General features: G+C 33.1%; 4 protein-coding genes across 6 annotated transcripts; 2 read left to right on the top strand and 2 right to left on the bottom strand.

The window, feature by feature from the left end:
* Positions 1-491: 491 nt before the first annotated feature.
* Positions 492-8,510, bottom strand: LOC125057885 (RING finger protein unkempt). Of its 3 annotated transcripts, none has more exons than XM_047661819.1 (6): positions 8,268-8,510; positions 7,724-7,933; positions 6,778-7,061; positions 6,479-6,579; positions 5,922-6,159; positions 492-4,830 (listed from the first exon to the last, which is right to left on the bottom strand). In XM_047661819.1, the coding sequence occupies exons 3-6, from the start codon at positions 6,989-6,991 to the stop codon at positions 3,749-3,751; spliced, it is 1,635 nt and encodes a 544-aa protein (XP_047517775.1). In that variant the 5' UTR covers positions 6,992-7,061; positions 7,724-7,933; positions 8,268-8,510; the 3' UTR covers positions 492-3,748. The 3 variants fall into 3 exon arrangements, with proteins under 3 accessions (XP_047517775.1, XP_047517773.1, XP_047517772.1); XM_047661817.1 differs by lacking the exon at positions 8,268-8,510 and adding an exon at positions 8,037-8,261 and having other exon boundaries at positions 7,724-7,949; XM_047661816.1 differs by lacking the exon at positions 8,268-8,510 and adding an exon at positions 8,037-8,260.
* A 414-nt stretch (positions 8,511-8,924) lies between these two features.
* On the top strand, positions 8,925-10,109 carry LOC125057887 (histone H3.3A). The gene is made up of 3 exons (XM_047661821.1): positions 8,925-9,076; positions 9,231-9,518; positions 9,608-10,109. The coding sequence occupies exons 2-3, from the start codon at positions 9,237-9,239 to the stop codon at positions 9,734-9,736; spliced, it is 411 nt and encodes a 136-aa protein (XP_047517777.1). The 5' UTR covers positions 8,925-9,076; positions 9,231-9,236; the 3' UTR covers positions 9,737-10,109.
* A 5,065-nt stretch (positions 10,110-15,174) lies between these two features.
* On the top strand, positions 15,175-17,055 carry LOC125057886. The gene is made up of 2 exons (XM_047661820.1): positions 15,175-16,374; positions 16,820-17,055. Exons 1-2 carry the CDS (start codon positions 15,268-15,270, stop codon positions 16,826-16,828), a joined length of 1,116 nt encoding a protein of 371 aa, XP_047517776.1. The 5' UTR covers positions 15,175-15,267; the 3' UTR covers positions 16,829-17,055.
* A 270-nt stretch (positions 17,056-17,325) lies between these two features.
* On the bottom strand, positions 17,326-21,993 carry LOC125058119. The gene is made up of 4 exons (XM_047662159.1): positions 21,577-21,993; positions 21,287-21,501; positions 20,822-21,078; positions 17,326-17,541 (listed from the first exon to the last, which is right to left on the bottom strand). The coding sequence occupies exons 1-4, from the start codon at positions 21,647-21,649 to the stop codon at positions 17,487-17,489; spliced, it is 600 nt and encodes a 199-aa protein (XP_047518115.1). The 5' UTR covers positions 21,650-21,993; the 3' UTR covers positions 17,326-17,486.
* Between the last annotated feature and the right edge of the window lie 125 nt (positions 21,994-22,118).

The raw sequence follows: 22,118 nt of genomic DNA, 5'->3' as shown, positions 1-22,118 counted from the left end.
GTATTTAACCTAGTTATAGTTTTGAAAATACTCAAACCAATCCAAAGAATTGTTGCAATATGATGACAAGCTTTAGTTAGATTAAAGAGTTATTTTTTGCTTTATATGATATACCTGATCTAAGATATACATTAAGTGATATATTGGCACTTTTTTTTTTTACTTTAATTTATTGAACAGTTTGCAGACATCTCACACATAACGCTTTAACACAGTCTGCAAATCTGTTTAACACGCGTTTATTTTTAATATTAATGTGTTTAAATGAATGTATTGTTTTCAATTACATGACGAAATATATTAAATGAATGATACCTGTTGTTTTATTTCCTTCTATGTTGACTATATAGATTATGGAACGCTGACGGTTCGTGCGATTGCCTTTTAGGATGGCAACACTAATTATAGTAAAGATTCTATATTATATTAAGATTATTTTTTAATATGTTTGACTGACTGAAATTTGTCGAGGGAATAAAATAAAACACGTATTATAGTTGAATGGAATTTAAAATTTATTAAACCTACCTAACTATAATAATTATAATCTTCATCTGTTGCATGTTATCACATGGATTTGAAAATTATTAGAAATATCTACTATGACAGAGTACAGGTTTTGATTGCATAAATATAAAAGGTTTTAACTTTTAATCATAATTTATTTGATCTCAGCGTGCAAGCGCTATTAGTTAGTCTAATAATTTTACCATTTCTAATTAACAATTAAAATTTGAAAAAATTTGTTGGACCTACCTATCTAAGATTAAATAATTGAAAAAATATAGAAAACCTACTATTATGCTTACTCAACAAAGGATAATATTTGTATTAAACAATAATAGGTCCTAATTAACATAAAATGCAAACTTTAAAATGTAGCGAAATAACCAAATAATAACTCAAAACAAAATAAACCACATCGCACCAGTCAAAAATAAAATCTCAGAATAATTTATTTTATAAATAATACCAGCTAAAAATAAAAAATAATTTAGAATTTGTCAAAATAAAATTTACAATCTCCATGTGATAGTCAATTCATATAAAAATAAATATAATTCTAATCCACATCTAAACATTAAAGTTCCGACCACTGCAGCGACCCCTGCCATTAAACATTACATGCATTAGTAAATTAAGCAATTTAAACTCCCATGGAATGGAAATGTTATTGAGGGCCGAGTAGCTTCAGTGGTCAGCACAAACCAGAAAAACACTAGCGATAATAAGCTACTTAGGCAGACACAGGACACTTTGTTAATCACCACTACACAATCCTACATTTAAATGCAAGCAAACTTATCCATATCCAGATTATTCGAGTACTTAGGCCTGAACAGCTTTTTGAAAACACCTTGCCAATTGAAAAAAATTTAATCATCTCCATGAACGTAATACATGGCAACACTAATGAGGTCAAATGTCTATAGCTAAATACTTGTTTACTAATTAAACATTATGCTGGTACTATTCTGAGATAAATTTTATCACTACAATAACTTGAATATTGAAGGCGGTTGTGGTCATATTGCTTCCGAATACAATGCACACGCTACACTTAGTATAATCCAATACAATTTGAAAACACTACTTACATCTAAATATATTTCTAAATTAAATTTGTTATTCCTATTACTATAATATGTTGATACAAAAGTTTTTAAAGATATTTTAGTAAGTTCAAAATATAAATATACTTTGTTACATAGAAAAGTTGAAATAAATTCATATAAAATGCTTTATATATTCCCATATAACCAGAGTACACTTTTTAGTACATAAAACAACTGTTGATATTAAAATAGTGAGATACCTACATATTTTATTTTATATAAAAGTTAAAAAAAAATATAAATCGCAACATTTGTTAAATTTACGGAGGATATAGGTTTTGCTGATGATGATACATATGGCCTAGTGAATAAAACCTATTTTCATACAGTATGTAACCAAAACTCTATGAACAATTTAAAATTTAAGCTAAGATAACAATGCCCAAAAAATACATAGTTGGGGTCATTCACCGCAAGGTCATGAACCTACAGCTGTTTAACAAGGTTTAAAGAGATCTTCTAGAAGGCACTGGAAATTCATGACATTTGTGAAAGTATTAATATAACATCTTTAACAGTATTTTTAAAGTCCACAGAGGTTAGTTACATTTTGAAAGAGGCTGTGTAGAATTAAGCTATTTTTTAACCTCAGGATTTCTTATGATTCGATTTCTATTGTTTTAGGATCACACCCGATACAAATTTATAATGTTTCTCAAGTCTTATACATTTTATAGTTTAAGATTATTTGGTACATTTTAATCTTTCTTGATTCAAGAGCGTCAATTTATAAAATATTTTTCGCATTGAAAACTTTTGCTTCCAGTGCTGCCTGGAATAGTTATCATTCAGTTAATAATTTATATTGTAAAAAATGGTAAATAAAGATCTGCTAACTGAGATTTTCTTGTCTTCATTATAGCAATCCTATTAATAAACAGCTTGGGCAATTACAGAAAAATCCCTTTATCTTTTATATAAGGGAATAAATAAGTCAAATTCACTGACTGTTCAGTGATAGAATTAACGGCTTATTGTATAAAGAGTAGGGGTTTCAAAGATTTTAATAATTCATTTGGAATGTTCATATAAAAATGCGTAACTGTTAATGGATGACCTTATAATAAAAGTTAAAACTTCCCCAATCATATTAAGCGCTTCGCTGTCTTTATAAGAAAATTCAAATGAACACTTTATCAAGAGATATCAAAATTAATATGATTTAATATATTAAATCCTTCATGAGATTGGTCCATAGATAAAAGAGGTGAATGTTGTGAAAAAAAAACAAGTACATTACAAAACCTTAATAAAAATGTAAAAAAATTCAACAAGTTTACTGTCACCTATAGTATCTAAGATAGTGCAAAATTATTCCAACTGTAATAATTAAAAACTACTCTCATAGTTAAAATATTAATACAATCACAAGCAACAATTGTCTATGACTGATGAAAGAATTGTCACAGATAATTATGGATTCCATAGCCATGTACTACAGAAAAGCAAAGATTGAATATTTTGAAATCTAAATTAACACCAAAAGCATTTTGTAACATTAAATTTTAAAAACTGCTACTTTGAACCATGCACTACGGTAAATTTACTTTTAAGAAAATATTTAAACGCTATATAAGCATTATTCATATAAAATATATAAACCGTATTATTTGTATTTGAATGTTACACTAAGATAAACAAATTGTTTTGGTGCAAGTTGGATCACCGCAATATTTTATAGATTTTCCACTATTCCTATGTATATCTCATATAAAGCCACAATATTTCCAATTACGAGTTATATATTTTAATACATGATAGAAAACTTTGCATATTTTATTTAGTAAATCTATTAGAATCGTCACTTTCATATTAATATCTGTTTAGTATCGCTCCTTCAAATGCATTTTAGTCAGCGGCAGTAAATTTGAAAAACTACTCACTTTTACCAATAAATATGGAAATCTTAACTTTCTACTGTAAAATATCTTAAAACCATTAGTCGATACGATATAACTCATCGGTATAGTCTAGTCATATATAAAAATATTGAGAAATTTTGCACTCCAAACACTTACAATTTTGAGACAGTATCGAGTAGAGAGCGACTACTTCTACATCACATGGGTAACCGAGTGCATCTGTTGAGTATTATGATGTGTAATACTACTGCAACCTGGCCGACCGTCGATCTACTGGTGATGCTGGATGGGAGTCTGGCAGTAGGGGCACTCCTTGGCTGTGCCGGCGCAGCTTTCGCACAACACATAGTGGTTGCAAGGGGGTAGAGTCACGCTACGGGGCTGCTCTTCGCACACCATACACTTCGTCGCCGTCTCTAGATACAGCGCCTTCTCGATTTCCTCCAAATCAGACCGCACTTGTACTTGGAGAGACTTCAGGGCCGTCAGGGGCAGGCCACGTAGCTCCCGTCTGCCGGCGCGTGTGGTTTCGAGCTCGCGTTTGAGGATCAACGCGTGGGCCAAGGCCTCGTCCCTCTGTCGCTCGGCCAAAGCCGCTTTGCGTTGCGCTTCGTCGGACTCCCTTTGCCAGGCTTCGCAGGCGGAACGGGCCTGCGCGATTCTCTCATCCCAGCGAGCGGCCGCCGCCCTCGAGGCCACCACTTCCTCCCGCAGTCTCGATAACTCGGCCGGGGCTGAGGGCGAAGTCGCCGCGAATTCGAACGCGTTACCCGCCGCTCCGAAACTTCCCGCTTTCATCGGATGCGAGTTGAACAATCTGTCCGTATCACTAGCGTACCGGAGAAAAGGCGGCAGCGGTGATCCTCCGCTTGGTGGGCTGAAGCCCCTGAGAGAAGGACGTGGAATGTTCACGGGAGCCGATCCACCGAGTAAACCCTCCCCATCTGATAGATCACGATCCAGAGAGGCCACGAGGTTCAAAGGATCGTCCAGGTGAATATCGTCGAGGGCGTTTCCGACTACTTCTTGGAGGACTGTGGCGTCGAACGTGGACCGTGGCGGCCACGACGGTTGGGGCTTCTCGTGGTCTTGGTATGACTGCAGAGCTGTCGTTTGAATGGGACGCGATTGATGTATAGAGCCTCCGCTGGAGGTCGAAGCGCACTCGGAGCCGTCTCCGCTGCCGTTGGTGTGCGGCTGGGGACTAAGAGGACGGCCGAGGCCTAAGGCTCCGCCGAGCACGCCGACGTCATTCTTTTTGTCGTTGGGTAACGCCGAAGAAAGAAGATCGGCGAGATTGGTCCCACACTCCAGTGGAGCACTCATGTCTCGATTTGATGACAAATCTTCAGCTGCAATTGGAAAAAATAAGTTATACCTTAGGAAACCACAACACATACCACGGAAAAGAATGATAGGGTCGATACGGCATCTTTATCTACAGACGAGGCTTATAAAGATTTTTATTTAAAAAATATTTCATGGTCAAATAAAAAGATATATGAACAAAATAAACAAGGTTAAGCTAATCGTTAAGTTTGTTCATTACGTGGTATTTAATAATTAACACGAGAGGCTCATTACATGTGGGATATTAATAATATAAATAGTATATAAATGTATAATTATATCCTGTGCAACCAAGAAAGTTTCATATATATCACGAAATAATATTAAAAATATAAAGCCTATATCGTGGTATTTAATGACAAAGCCCTCGCTTGTTAAAATTTATGTTATGGATATTTACTGTCCTAGCAATACTTTAAAAGAGTATTCACTTTACCGCAGCGTAACACGATCATTAATCACAAATTTCACTATTATTTTAATTTAAAATTATACAACTGACTGGACGCTTCGGGTACCGGAAGCCTACGCGCGGATTCACTGGCGAGTTAAATGTCATAACATTAACAGCTGATTTTAGTGTTACCAGCGTCACCTATTTCCTATTTTCACCGTTGGTTATAACAATATTAATAAACAACAAAATTTTAATGAGTGTTTCTAAAAAGCGTAGGCTTTCGTTATTGTATATGTATAAACAAAACAACACATTTAAATTTTATTCCCCCCCCCCCCATCCTCATAAAAAATGGAACAGAAACCAAAATTCTGTAAACATGTTAATAAACTAAACATTGACATTTAAAAGCATCAATAAAAATGATATCTAAATCACTTAATATATTGGTTAAAAATAATGGCAATTTGAGGGGTTGTTGAGTTATTGCAGAAATGTTTATTCACACTAATCATTAAAAGTTAATCATCATAAACAGTAGAAGATATCATTCTATTGAATATTAGTACTAATATTTCTTTGTCACAATAAATTTATCTCAGTTTTTAATACACATCCTTCCAGTATTATATATTTCTTGAGCCGAACCAGAAGTTTAAAAAAAACATTTTTTGAGTAGGTTATATATTTACTTACGTTCAACATGTGCAAAGGCACAGAATAGACCCCGTGGGCAGTAGCCAGCTTGCTGTACATCATTGCATTTAGTGGATTTGTATATCTCTGGATGGAACTGCTGCTCCGTGCGAGTGTGGCAGTACCCACAGGCATCTCCAGCTTCACAACTGCTAGGTTCTCCCCATTCCTCTCCGTGCTTTACATTAGGACATGGTGTGCTACGGTACTTGTATTTGCGAGGTGATCTACGTTTATCCTGTTAAAACAAACATTTTATTAATGTAATTGGGTTCATTTAGTTTTAAAATATCAAATCCTATAGCAAATCTTTTACAATGATAAGTTTTTTAAACTTAGTTTTTATACAAGACAATCAAATCTAAGAATTTAACCCAAATACTTAGTGAGCCAGAAACATAATTTTAAGTAAGAAATAATATATGATGGCACAAAATTCATTTTAGAGACTACAATCATTGTATTGTATTTTTATCAACAGCAAAGCAGAACGGTTGTGAAATTGCTACTGGTTTTTGCTGAAAACCAGAAATTAAAAGAAATAAAATAATACTCACTTTACTATTATGATATTGTGGACATGCATACCCTTGTCTACAAAGCCTAGGTGGTCTTTTGCATGGTTCTGTTTTATATGATGATAACACATAATTTGTATCTGTAAAAAAAAGCATTTATAAATATTTCTATGTAGTACAAGCACATTGAATAATGTTTGTATGCTGGAGATGTTAATGGATTTCATGTACTAAATTCAATTCTTATTGAGCTAAATTCACAGGACACTATAGGTTGGTTACTAATATTATATATGATATTGAAAATTTCTTAATATTAAAAATATACTCATATATACCTTGCCACTTAGGGTCTTCATTCATCAAATTACGTTCTCTATCTAAAGCATTAGGTGCGGCTGTGTCCCCATCAGTTCCATTTGGATTTTCTAGAGCCTGCAGTTCCCTCATGTCCAACACTGGTGGTCTAAGGTCGGGAGCTCCGTGAGCAAAGGCACAATGAGCCCCATTCTTCGTACAAAGGCCCCTCGCATCTGTGTCATGGACACACATACAAGTTTTGTAATACCGGAGATGATATCGCCGCTCAGTGTCTCCAGCTGTTCTATGTAAGTATGGACAACTGAAAAAAATAAAATTATTTAGTTAACTTAACCACTGTTATTCTAAACTAAGACAACTAAATAACCTAGCATTTTATTTTACTCCAAAAAGAACCAGAACTAATTTTTCTTGCATAAAAGCCTTTTTATATGTTTAACATTTTGTCAAGATGATATTAAATGTTTAAGAATAAAGTAGAAAATGTTTTTTCATTTAACATACCTACTATGACTGGAGTTGCATTGTTTGACTTATTAATAGCTAAATACATTTTTAAGGAGCTGTTTATAATTAATCATCACTTTCACATTAAGATTGTAACCTTTGTCTTTGGAATCATATTATCAAAACATCAAATAAAACTTTAAACAGCTTTGAAATACTATGCTTTTATTATTTATGTTAAAGAAAGGACAATGGACAATAAAGACGATATTCCACCAAATACAAAAGAATGTTTCCCCTTAAGGAAACAAGATGTTGATGCGTCTACACAATTTGGTAGTATAACACTCACTTTAATATTAGTAAACAATTTTTTTATTGAAGTGAAAGTTTCTAATTTAATGAAAACTACACATATTGAAGAACAAATGTACCAAGCAAGTCCAATAAGAATCGCAAATAAATATTTGTGTATTTTTATGTTCACGATAAAACAAAGCGTCTGAAGGTACTTACTCGTCACCATCCTCGCAAATTCCCGAAGTCTCGTTGTATTTAGTACAATAATTGTCTGCGCTATAATTAAACGATCCATCCCGCTTACGTACAGGCCTTCTACGTCTTTGATTATTAAAATGCCAGTGGAAACATGTAAAAGGTCTATGTTGTGTACATTTATGTTGTAGGAACAACGGGCACTGTTCCACACGGAATTCCTTTAGATATCTGGAAAACGAAACCACTGATGTAAGCGAATCGCACATCACTGCAAACTTAATCACAAGTACTTTTATTTCGACAAGTTATTGAGACTGAAACAAGTAATTACTTATAATGATTTGGTTTTTCTGTTTGAGCTGTCAACAAAGGCTTAGATTCCGACGGCATTTTGGTGAACTATTATTGCGCCTCTCGCGTCGCGCAGGGCACGCTCACCGATGACCAATTAACATTCAATAAAATAAGATCACGTGATTACAAATATTTTAGAAAGTACAAACTTTATTTATTGAAAACAAATACGTCTACGTTAAAGTACTACAAAACATTTGATTATGACCTTGAACTTAAAAAAATAGTTTAGCATCGTGTTGATCAATGTATTTCCTAAATATTGCCTAAAAACATTGTACAATAGTAGTCTATGCTTCAAAACTCTGAACTTTAAAGACACGGCAAATTATTTACACTCTGTAGTCTGTACTTGTGAGTTGTGTAGTCACATTAAATTTTATTTGTCAAAATTATTGTATTTTAAGCAAAAAGAAAAGTTCAGAAGTCGCAGTACCCATTCATAAAAAAATATAAAACCTTAAAACACCCTAAAACAACAGACCAATGTCAGACGTATGTTATCCATTTTACTCTTTCGCTCCAATGATTCACTCCATGCCAAATTGAAATAAAAAATAGGTCAAAACTATATTATAGTAAAAATTTATATATAGTCAAAACTGAAAATTAAAGATTCTTAGCACATAAAATATTCATCATAACGTACTTATGAATATTCGTTTATTTCGTACATATTTTATTTTTAATAGAATAATAGTTTAATAAAAATATGAATTATGGCTCAAAAGTAATAATTTTATGTGAGGTAACATTAAAAATGTCAAGATTCATAAAACTGTTACCCAATCACAACACTGGAATTTATTTGGGCCTCCAATAGTATTCGGTAAATTTAGACCAATGATCGTTCACTATTATTAAAAACCTTAACCAATCCAATACCAAACACTAAGCGTCGCTGTTCGCCCGCCATTCTCTCGTCGCCATATTGAAGTTTTACTTAAGCATACGAGCGCTGCTTTGTGCGTTAAATCGAGTTAAATTAATAAATTTTTACTTAATAACTTCAAAGAGGTACGAATAATGTTTATTATTGCACAATATATTAGTTTAACTTAAATTTGCAAACTGTGTCTTAGTGGTCATTATTGTTTTGATTATTGTCCTAAATGAGTGTCGGAACCGTTTATGTTTACTGTTTTCCTTTATAGTAATTTATTTTTTTCAGTAAATAATGGCTCGTACGAAGCAAACAGCCCGTAAATCCACAGGAGGCAAAGCACCTCGTAAACAGTTAGCCACAAAAGCGGCGCGAAAATCAGCGCCCAGCACTGGGGGGGTCAAGAAGCCCCATCGTTACCGCCCTGGTACAGTCGCTCTCCGTGAAATCCGTCGTTACCAGAAATCTACCGAATTGCTCATTCGTAAACTGCCATTCCAGCGACTTGTAAGAGAAATCGCTCAAGACTTCAAGACTGACCTTCGTTTCCAGTCTGCCGCTATTGGCGCTCTTCAGGTAAAATGTAACACAATACTGAATTTACATTACAAAACTTCTAGACTGAATATTCTGTTTACTAATTATTATTTTTTCCTTTATTGCAGGAAGCCAGTGAAGCATACCTTGTTGGTCTCTTTGAAGACACTAACTTGTGCGCTATCCATGCTAAACGTGTGACTATCATGCCTAAAGACATCCAGTTGGCCAGACGAATCCGTGGAGAACGTGCTTAAATTAAGATTAGTTTACTTTATTATAAATTATTTGTAATTCAAATAGACATAATATCTATCAATTTTTGTATGTTCACAGTTTCTTCACTTTAAGCATTGTAATCATTGTAACTGTAAGGCGTCAGAACTGATTTTTTTTAAAATATTGTGTTTGTAATATGTAAGTTAGATTATGTGCAAGATACCTATTTAGGTGACTGTATGGTTTTTATTGTCAATTGTCATCCGTGTGTGATCTTGTACTAACAAAATGTTTAGTGAGTTGTGTTAGTAAATAGGTAATGTTGATAGTATCGGAGAAGAAACAAAATTTTATGCACTTTGGATTAGTAATTAAGATACTTGGTGTTAAATAAATATAATTAGTCTTACATTTACACTTTTTCATTATTAAAACTCCCAATTTTAATTATGTACTATTTATTGACCAGTAGTATAAAAATGACATCTAATCTTGGTCATGTTTATAGGTGTAGCACAATGTGATTGACCATTTTCAATGTATGCAATCTCATAATGTCAATCATGTTTTTTTTGATATATAGAAAAATCTACTGGTCAGCATCTCTGATTTACACAAACCACATGGTTGATAGTCACTATTCCAGTGAGTAAGATGGTGGAATTGAAAATAAAACAAAAAATTAAGATTCCTAAATTATATTTAATACATTATCTACAATAAATAGTCTTATTTACTAAGCAATGGCTAGACTTTTTTCTTTTTCTTCAATTTCCTTAAGACGCTGTTCAATTTCTACTACACTCTTACCATTTTCTTTGTTGAAGCGGTAACTAAGTAATAATTGCTGTTTTTCTAGTCCATGTACTCTATCATATAAAGTTTTTTCAAACTCTGAATCTATGTCACTTTCTTCTCTAAATACACAAAAATAAAGTAGAAATACAGCAACACTGCCTACCACACTGTATGGCTGATACCAGGGCATTTTCAAGTTATGTTTATTAACAATGGGCATTATCCTAGACTTAGAAGCGGCACTAGTAGTGAATTTTATTGGAGCATTTTCATGCAAACCATCAGGTTTGTTGCTATAAAACCTTTTCTTGTAGGTTCTTATACAACCCCTGAAAAAAAAATTAATTGTTTGTAGTGAAGTTAACTCCATGCCACTTAAAATAACATCCAGAAGAATATACAGTGTAAACTCCATGTAACATCCCTCGGTGTAATAACAAACCCTTTAAAGCGTGTCATCCATACAATGATACACTCTACATAGCGACTACATAATAAAAAGTACTTTTTAAGTTGCGGAAATTAGTTAAAACTGTGGATCTGTATACGTTATTTTGTTGCTCTATTGTCCTAGCTCGTAATAAACTCGACTCATATGAACTTACTAAGAAATCCATTTTTTGTTTACAAATTGGGATTCCTTGTACATGCTTCATCATAAAGATGCCTCAATATAGCAGTATGAATTACATACATATGTATATGAATAAGAAAAAACAACATAATACAACATTATTTCTGCAGTACAGCAAAAGATGTCAACAAAAATAACAGACAATACGCAATAGCGTTCAAATAAGCATTGTGTTTTATGTATATACTAAAAACTTTTTCTTTTTCTGATACAGATTTTTCTTCTATTTAACGACAACTCTTTGTAACGTCAAAATATGCACAGTCCCTTGAGTGTTATATAGTTTACACTGTATGTACAATTTTATGTCAGTAGATTACTATGAACATTTGCTATGTTCAAACCCTCATCCCAAGAATGATTGCATAATTAAATGAAATAGTATTGAAAAGATGATTCACAATAGTTATTAACTACCCACCATTATACTACATATAATGTTCTATGTATCTATTATTCTAACCACAATATCCTTATCTACATAGAATACAATGTTTTCATGATTTGGAACTTAAAAATTTATAAAATATTGGGGCCTTATGAAAGATTTGAAATATGCCGTGGATCAACACAGCTAGTGGAAAGCCTTGAAACAAATCGATGATCGTTTTAATAGAAATTATTTAACTAAACTCTAAATTTTACTACTCTGTAGTAAATACCTGATCTGAAGAATAGATCTATTCATGATTTTTCTTATTGTAATCAACTAATATTTATACAGCAATTTCATTTTTCTTGAAAACAAAACCTCGATTTTTAATAGATTGATACTTGATAGTTATAAAAATGACAATTTATACTCAGTGATGTGCCAACTGTCAACTTGATTTGCTAACTCGATCCTATTGTCGATTCAAATAAAATAGGATACAAAATATTGATTACATACTAGTACCTAATCTCATCTATAAATACATATTATTAAGTTAAAAGCAACATTAACTACTGAACCTGTAATGATTCAACCAATTATAATAATTGTTCAGTCATATTATGTTTGTAATTTTAATATTTAGTAATAAAGTAGATTCAACGCGAAGCAGACGTTTCATTGCACTAAAATTATACTTAATAGTTCACCAGTCAAAAAGCAACCTTATTGCCACGACCATATGGTCGCAATCTCGCCGGATATTGTGTCTACTGAGCTGCATCGAAGGAACAATAGACTACGCATTCCATTGCGATAAGGAACTCGTTTAGCAACTATTTTGTGCAATTTTTAGACTTATAACTTTTGAATAATATTGAAATAGAACGTGCAAGTGACTTTAAAGTGATCAAATAATGGCAAATGTGGAACAATTATTAAGTGTACTTGAAAATAATAATGAACTATTAAAAAAGACTCAAATAAATATTAAAAAATGTGCAAAGGCTAGACTTACGAAAGGTTATCTACAAACACGGATGGAGTGTATAGAAAGTTACTGGAAGACTTATAAAAGTGCACATTTAGATTTAATAAAAATTACACCGCGTGAACAAAAGTCAATTTTACCATATTTTGTCAATGAGGATTATTATTTGATCGAGAATTTATATTTATGTATGGTGTCTGACATCAAGGATATGTTAGAAGGTCTTGAAATTCAAAGAGGACAACAATCCTGTAATCAGGGGAACGGCTCCACTGCAGTCGAACACAACGTACAATCACAGGTTCGACTCCCGCGCATTGAATTACCTACTTTTTCGGGTAATTATGAAGAATGGCCTTCTTACAAAGATATTTTTGTTGCACTGGTACATGATAACACGGCACTGTCTAATGTTCAACGACTACATTATTTGAAATGCAGCATAACAGGTGAAGCAGCATCCTTGTTAAAACACATCCAAATCACCGAGTCGAATTACTTATCTGCTTGGGAGACTTTAAAACTTCGATATGGGAATAAACGAATGATAATTAATTCATTATTTAAACAATTATTTTCACAAAAGAAAATTATGTCACAATCGGCTTTACAAATAAAAGGAATATTAGACACAACAAATGAAGTTTTAAACAGCTTACAAAATCTTAAGGTATCCACAGAGTCATGGGACCCTATAATTGTATTTTTAGTAGTTCAAAGGTTGGATCCAGATACTCACAAAGAATGGGAACAATTTTCTTATGATATGAGTCAAGAAGAATTATCTACCTGGTTTGAATTACAGAAGTTTTTAGAAGGAAAATTTAGAACGTTAGAATTGTTAAATCCACCTTTTAAACCAACTCTAAGAGAACGTGTTTTCCACATGTCTATAGAGAAGACTTGTATTATGTGTAAGGAAAATCATAGCTTATGTCGTTGTAAAACATTCTCAAAAATGTCACCTGCAGAAAGAAGTCACTATGCACAACACAACAAACTCTGCTTCAACTGCTTGGCTCCAGGGCATTCGGCATTTAGATGTAATTTACCTCTTTCATGTCGAATATGCAAGGCTCGTCATCATTCTCTTCTTCATCAGTCAACTAAAGCAAATGCGTCGGCATCTTTAGAACTCAAGCAACCGATGACATTACCTCAGGAAGAGGAGAAGACTCTTGCTACAATGACAGCTTTACATAATGTTACAGAACATATCAATCTATTGGCAACCGCAATTGTGGTTATAAAGGGAAACTATGGGCACACAACTGTACTAAGGGCGCTAATAGATTCGGGGTCGCAGTCATGCTTTATTACTCAAAAGGCAACTCAAGCACTAAAATTGCAACGCAAACCTGTAAATTTGGTCGTCACGGGTATGGATAATATGAAGGTAAACATCAAACAAGAAGTCAATTTTGATTTATTGTCACGCTGGGAACCTAACTTTGAGCTACCAATACACGCCTACGTGATGTCACAGCCATTAAAGATTAACATACCTTCATCAGAATATTTGCAACAGGAACTGCGTCACTTTGAGAAATTGAATGTAGCAGATCCAAATTTTATGGATTCCGGAGCATTGGATTTGCTATTAGGGGTGCAAGAGTATACAGCAATTCTTAAACAAGGATTAATCAAGGGTCCATCAGGCACAATATGCGCACAGAAAACCAGCCTGGGATGGATTGTGATGGGTGGAATAAACATCAACATGAAACCAAAGCATAAAATGGCAATGAATATCACAACTGATGCAAGTTTTAATGATTTAATTAAAACTATTTGGGAGATAGATACAGACACAAAACGTAATTTAACTAAAGAAGAATTGAGATGTGAAGAATTTTATAAAGAAACTCATGCTAGGATTAACGAAGGAAGATATATAGTTAGATTACCCTTTAAAACTGAAGCACCATTGTCATCTGAAGGAAATACAAAAGAAACAGCAATTAAGAGATTAATGCAGCTTGAAAGAAGATTTAGTAGAAATCCAGAACTAAAAGACGAATATCTGAAAGTAATAAACGAATATAAAACATTAAATCATATTGAAGAAGTAACTGAAAAAGAATTACATAAACAATCAGTTTACTTACCTGAAGTCGATGAAGAAAACATTATCACGAAGCGGAATATCCTCTCAGATATACAAAAGTTGTTCGACCCTTTAGGTTGGATCGCACCTAGTATTGTTCAAGCTAAAATATTAATTCAAAAACTATGGCTTGAGAAGGTTGATTGGGATGAGGATCTTAACATTTTTCTGAAAGAAGAATGGTTGAAGATTCGCCGAGATCTTATGAATGTGAATAACATTTCTATCGATCGATGGTTAAGTACTTCATGCTCCAACATGGATACAATTCAAATTCATGGTTATTGTGATGCTTCTATTTTAGCTTACGCCGCCGTGGTGTATTGCCTAGTCAAGAAAATGGACGGTTCATATAGAACATCATTAATTGCAGCCAGAACTAGAGTGGCTCCCCTCAAGACAATTTCGTTGCCAAAATTAGAACTTTCTGGAGCTTTGCTTTTATCCCGATTATTGAACCAAGTAGCACAGGCCATGAGAATACCGATGGAAAGAGTTTTCGCATGGACAGATTCATCTATAGTCATAGCTTGGTTGTCTGGCGAACCCACGAAATGGAAGCCATTTGTGGCTAATCGTGTAGTAGAAATTTTAGCAAATCATAAAAAAGAACAATGGCATCATGTCCAGTCACAAGAAAATCCAGCAGATATTGCATCTAGAGGTATGTTCATCTCCGATTTGAAACACTGCAACCTTTGGTGGAAAGGACCTACTTGGTTACAAAAAGGAGAAATCATCTTAACAGACGAGAACATATTTACAACAGATCTAGAAAAGAAAAAGGAAAGAATTAAAACTCTCATATTGACAAACATTAATGAAGAAAAGAGATTTTCTGTAAAATTTGAAAGATTTACTACCTTAAATGAACTATTAAGAACCATAGCTTTTTGTAAAAAGTTTATCAAGTTTAAAAAGGATAATAAAAATATAACAATCACAACAGAAGATATAGAAGAAGCATTATTAACATGTATCAAAATAGTGCAAAATGAAGAATTCGAAACTGAAATAGATTCGTTAAAGAAAAAGAACAATATTAAAAAGAACAGTAAATTGAAGACGCTTAATCCATTTTTAGATAATAATGGAGTGCTCAGGGTGGGCGGAAGATTAGCAAAATCAAGTTTAGAAACAAATACTAAACATCCTATAATCATTGGAAACAACAACACTCTTGTCTCACTTATTATCGCCGACGCTCATAAAAGAACATTACATGGAGGTATTCAGCTAATGCTTTGTTATTTACGCTCTAAATATTGGGTATTGCGTGCAAAAGACATGACAAAGAAGCATATCCATCGATGTCTAATTTGCGCTAAGGAAAGTGCAAAGGTAAAAACTCAATTAATGGGTGATTTACCTTCCGTTCGTACTACACCTTCTCGACCATTTATCAATGCAGGTGTAGATTTCGCTGGTCCATTTCAAATTTTGATGAACAAAGGAAGAGGTATCAAAACAAACAAAGCCTACGCTGCGATTTTTGTCTGTATGTCTACTAAAGCAATTCACTTAGAACTAGTCGGTGACATGACGTCAAATTCATTCATAGCTGCATACAGACGATTTACATCAAGAAGAGGTAAATGCGCACATCTTTGGAGTGATCAGGGAAAAAACTTCGTAGGAGCAAACAAAGAGTTATGTAAAGCATGGGAAGATGCAAAATTGCAATTTGACCAAGAAATCATAGACAGCTTAGCAAATGATGGCACTCAGTGGCACTTCATTCCTGCATACTCACCAAACTTCGGAGGACTCTGGGAGGCTGGAGTTAAGTCAATGAAGTATCATTTAAAACGAATTCTTAATAACAACCTTACCTTCGAAGAGTTGTCCACTGTATTATGTGAAATCGAAGCCTGTCTTAACTCACGGCCACTCTGCCATATAAGCCAAGCAGATGATACTCTTGATCCACTAACACCTGGACACTTTCTAATTGGTGAAGCCCCAATAGTTGTACCGCATCCAAATTTGAACGATATCAAAATTTCGCATTTAGCCCGTTGGCAATATACACAAAAGCTATTAAACGATTTTTGGTGTCGTTGGCAAAATGAATACGTGACCAATCTACAACAACGGCCAAAATGGTTAAAAAGAATAGAAGAATTTAAAATTGGTGATATCGTACTGATAAAACAACAACATTTACCACCTGGAAAATGGATCCTTGGACGAATTACTGAAAAACATCCAGGATCAGATGGTGTAACTAGAGTTTATAGCGTTAAAAATGGAAATAATATTGTTAAACGATCTGTATCTAATCTTTGCTATCTCCCAATTAATGAAGCTTAAGTGCCAAATTGTTAAAGTATATATTAAGGGTTTGCATGTAATCTTTTGAAAGGACATTAAAGGTCCTTTGGTGGGCGGATATGTTCAGTCATATTATGTTTGTAATTTTAATATTTAGTAATAAAGTAGATTCAACGCGAAGCAGACGTTTCATTGCACTAAAATTATACTTAATAGTTAACCAGTCAAAAAGCAACCTTATCGCCCCAACAATAATTATTTTTTATGTGTAGGACAAACAAAATATACGGTACATAATTTTTTTTAAAGATTTGTATTTTATTTAATTTGAGAAAACCGTTACAATTAATTTATATATATAATTCATTAATGAAGTATTTTCTTATTTCACATAATATAACAATGGAAGTATTTAAATCAATAATTGAAGTATTTGAATCTTTCAAACAAACAATAATGTCTTTTTAAAGTATTTATTCAGTCCATTGCATTTTTGACCATTTTAGCTATCGTTGATCTCGGCGATGAGCAAGCAATGAACAGTTCACCTAGATCAGTATTTTTTTTTAAACAAAACAAAAACCATAAGACTTACACCATTGTCTTTTAAATTAATTTCTTAGATTTGCAACTTTTTCTTCAAGGTACTTTAGTGCATTTTTGATTCTAAAAAGTAAAAAAGTCAGTTAAAATTGAATGTGTATTTTTCAAACTATTGCATAGCTTTAATGCCGCTTTGAGCGCGGCGACCGAATCAAGAAATTCCGTAAACGAAAACAAAAACCTAACACACGATGACGTAATATAGGTGCGGCCAATACGCATTAGAGCGGGATATAATTAACTTCTTATTTATTCAATTAACAAAAATGTTTTCTTATCGGTCATCACGCTCAAAAACTTTAAAAAATAAAATACTGCAAAAATTAAAAATAAATAAATAGGTATATATATATATATATATTTGCATAAGTTGATAAAAATGCTATGCAATAGCTTTACCGCGGCAGTCCCCGAGTGCCACACGTTTTTTAAATTTATTTCGTACTCCTTCAGCTCACATAAATTATATATAACAAAAAAACAATTATACTAAAATATGTCCAAGATGAAACACATAATATTGGATAGGTTCAAACATTAACTATAATGGTAGGGGAGCCCAAGAGGGGATTTCGGGATTTACTCAAGCGCGGCAGATTAATATATAGGGGAATACCTTGTACCCGGTTAAGTACCTCCACAAAATATGAGGCCCATATATAAAGCCGCACGTGAAGGAGACAGAATCAGTTTAGTAAAAAAAATTGACCATCAGAAATTCCCGAGCGCGTCAGATTAAGGTAGGGTGAGTTAATTACATCCTAAAAAGTGTATATTCCACTAATCTGACAATTTGAGAGTGACGGAAAAAAAGGGGAGGGCAACAAAGTTGTAAAAAAAAAACGTCATCTCGACATTCTCGAGCGTAGCTAATTTTTTTTTTATTTTGAAGGAAATAATTCAAGAATAATGAAAAATATATAATCTGACGATTTCCGCAAGCCGAAATAACAAAAATTCGTCGATAAAGTTAAATGCGTGCAGCTGCGTGATGCCTACATTTCCTTAAACCGATCGGAATCTACTAAACGGCGTTCTAAACATTTCCCTCAAAATTACATTTCCTGTGAATTTGAACCGATTCGGACCGATAGATTTTGAGAAATTTTGAAAAATCTTAAAAAAATAAGAAATATTTTTTTTTAAAGTGGTTTCTTTATCGATCAACTTCAAAAACTAAAAGCTTGAAAAACCACGTCGATCGCCACCAAGCTGGTCAAAAGCGGTTGATTCGTTCGAGAGATATCGTACACGAAAGAAACCCGAAAAAGTGTTTTTTCGGGATTACTCCGAAATTTGTGGTTCGATCAATTAAAATTGCAAAATTATTTATGAGGATGATAAAACTGCGTCGAATGCCGCCAACCGCGTGAAAATTGCTTGATCCATTCAAAAGTTATTGCGGTTTGAAAATTCCAAAAATAGTGTTCTATCAGACTTTCGAGCTGGGAGAGCTCAAATGCATAGAAATGTTATTTCTTTGAACTCAGCGAGCTCAAAATATCAATTTTAAGCGCCCAGGAATGGAATTAGCGGGAAGTTGCAGGGATGGCCCTTTAGGTGAACCGTTTTTCTATTTTTTTTTTGTCAGATCAGGCGAATCCCTCTAGATAATCGTCAGATTATGAGACAGTACGTTTAGAACATAAAGATGAACCACATATATCTTAATCTGACGCGCTTGAGTATTTCAAAATTGCGATTTTTTTTTGCAAATTAAGAAAATGGCTGTGGGTTTGCGTCCCATCGAAATCGTCAGATTAGTAAATGAGAGCTTTTTTTTGGTGCACTTAACACTCCCTTAGAAAATCTGACGCGCTCGATAATTTTTTTTTTTTTTTAATTTTCAACCCTTAAATACAACCACCCGCATCATGCAAACGATCAGATTAATATACGTACATTATTAAAAATACGTAGGGCATAGATGCTATCAATATCTGACGCGCTCGAGGACGTCCATGCAACAGTTTTTTTTTACATATTTAACAATCTATAGCCGCTTCCCCCACCGATGAAAAGGAATTTATCATATAACATTTTTTTCTTCTTTTTATCTAAGCTTTGCATCCCAATAGGTCTCTACGACGCTCGAGTAAATCCCCATTTAGCATCGTGGGCTCCCCTACCATAAAAGAAACAGTTAAAAAAAATAGTATCATACTTACATTAGTACCAAATATGGGTGTGTTGTGTGATGGTGTGTAAGTCAGGGTATGTACGTGTGTATGTTGAGGTGCGCTCATGATGCATGTGATTAGTCTGATAGGCAGGAAGTGTAATTTTTCAAGTAGTGAGCTTCATTTATTTATTTATCTGAGATGGTGTCATGGAGTAGCACTATATAGTGTTATTTTCGTCGAGTCTAGTGTCAATTTTTAAACGGCTAGCCTTTTTTCTAAATCACGAACCCAGTATACTTCTATGACTAAAGTTATTTTTGTTCTTTATTCTAGTAAATTTTATTTTGATGTATTATATCGATATTCTATTTTTGCTATAATCCTTACAAAGTTTATTTAAGTCATTTTGAAGTGAAACTTCTTTAGGTGCATGTGGGTAAATTTCATACGGATGAAACTCAATAATAATAATATTAGCGTCACGATTGAGAGAGAGTGAGAAGGGTGAATTATCTTATAAAAATTATATTTTTGAAATAAAAATTTCGTAAAGAGAATTTATGAAATATTTTAATATTTTATATTTAAAAATAATTTATTGATTCTCAAATGACGAATTGTACATTAAAATGCCACGAAGAAACAAATTAAATTTATAATTTTTACTAATTTTCGACACTTGATATTTTAATGACAATTAAATTCCTAATATAACTTCCTTTTTCCCTCCTTCTAAGTCGCGGAAATCTAAAGTTTTAGATTTGTTATGAACAAGACTTAAAAATTAGTTTGCCAAAGAAGTTTCACTTCTGACATAATATGTACTTCATGTAAGCGAACATACATAGGTACCTTACGTTCGCTTCTAATAATTATAGATTGCTACTATTTATATCAAATAGATTTGCAGGGGACAGAGGACCTAATACCGATCCTTGACGAACTCCATAAATTATCTTTTCAAATACTTTACTAAAAACGAAAGCCTTCGCAAAATGAATGGAGTCGATAAGTTTCAGTCAAAACTTAGGTATGAGGAATCACCCTATGTAGGCTCCAGGTAAGTAACCCTTAACCATATACTTAATACATACATATATATATAGTTTTGAATTTCATGGATATTTAAGTTATGATGTATTATAAGTAGTAAGTTTTTTTGCGAGTAAACGGACATCCATTAATACTGCTTTAAAATACATTTAAAGATCTATAAGTACCGAACGAATTCATCCCCAGTGTCTGGTTCGGCGAGTAAGCGGTTGCGCTCTGCTATAGCTTTCTCCCGTCTTTCAATTGCAGTATGCAATCTGCCATCATTTGATACTATCTCTTTTTCTGGTGTGTTATTTCGTACTATGGGTTCGGTGCAGACTGGTTTTATTAGAAGTGCCCAAACATCGTATTCATCTGAAGTTTGCTTTACCGCTTCACAATAGGATGACCGAATTTTCCATACGTTAGAAATATTATAATTCTAGAAAATATGCTAGATTACATAAAGATAGTTCATGAAAATTGCTGTTGGTAAAACAATAGGTAAACATGGATCGCAATATTAAGCTATGACCCCCGCTTATATTACGATCATGCTCCGCAGCGTTCGTAGTTGACAAATACTTGCGCATACGATTGTATTTCATAAATAAAAATTAATGAAATAACTATATGATTGCAATACTTACTATGTCATCTTTTAAATCTTCAAGTTCCTTTTTTAAAACTTCGACTTCAGACGTAATAGCTATATTTCTTATTTTCTCTAACTCTATCTGCGACGATAGGTTTATTATCCTTTCATTTAAAGCCTTCTCCTCATCGTGCAGTTTGTCTATTAGAGTCAATGTATCGCGAATACTTCGTTGAAGTAATGTAATACTAGTTTCATCTGACAAATTTAAGAGATTTCATTTTATTTATAACAATGAAGAAATAGTAGGTTTTACGTAATTGAAAGTTAATAAGTGTTACTCACATTCTCTTTTTTCTTTTAATTTTGCTTCTTTTTCTTGTTCCTTTAGCTTAATTTTTTCTATTGTCGAATCCATTATTTTAAGATAAATGCAGTTTATGTTTTACAATTTTGTTCATATAATTATATAATAATGTGATATATAATTACTACAATTAAATTATTACGAGGATGGTAAAGTTATACTACTTAATTTCCCGCCACTTTTCAAAATGTAATATTTTAAGGAAGTGACCATAGGCTAAGTCATTATATTGTAGTAGGCAGGCTGTTTATTCTGTGAACGCTTTTTTTTCAATTTTAATTGCCTTCCGGCCAGGATAAATTCTGAAGAGCTCGTTTTTCGTATTATTTGTTCTAGACATTTTCACAATCGAATTTAAGGAATAAGCTTTGATAAAATTATATTTTATACAAAAATTAAGGACTGTAGCCAATTACATTAATTTTAGTTTAACACGATACTATGGTTACTGAAATAAGACAAAACCTTTAAAGAATATAAGGTTTTAATAAGCTAAATTAACAGTAAAATATTTTGGTTA

The sequence above is a fragment of the Pieris napi genome, chromosome 17 (genome assembly GCF_905475465.1).
Source record: "Pieris napi chromosome 17, ilPieNapi1.2, whole genome shotgun sequence".
Taxonomy (NCBI): domain Eukaryota; kingdom Metazoa; phylum Arthropoda; class Insecta; order Lepidoptera; family Pieridae; genus Pieris; species Pieris napi.
The sequence above is the reverse complement of the archived record's forward strand: the minus strand, read 5'-3'. Positions and strand labels throughout refer to the sequence as shown.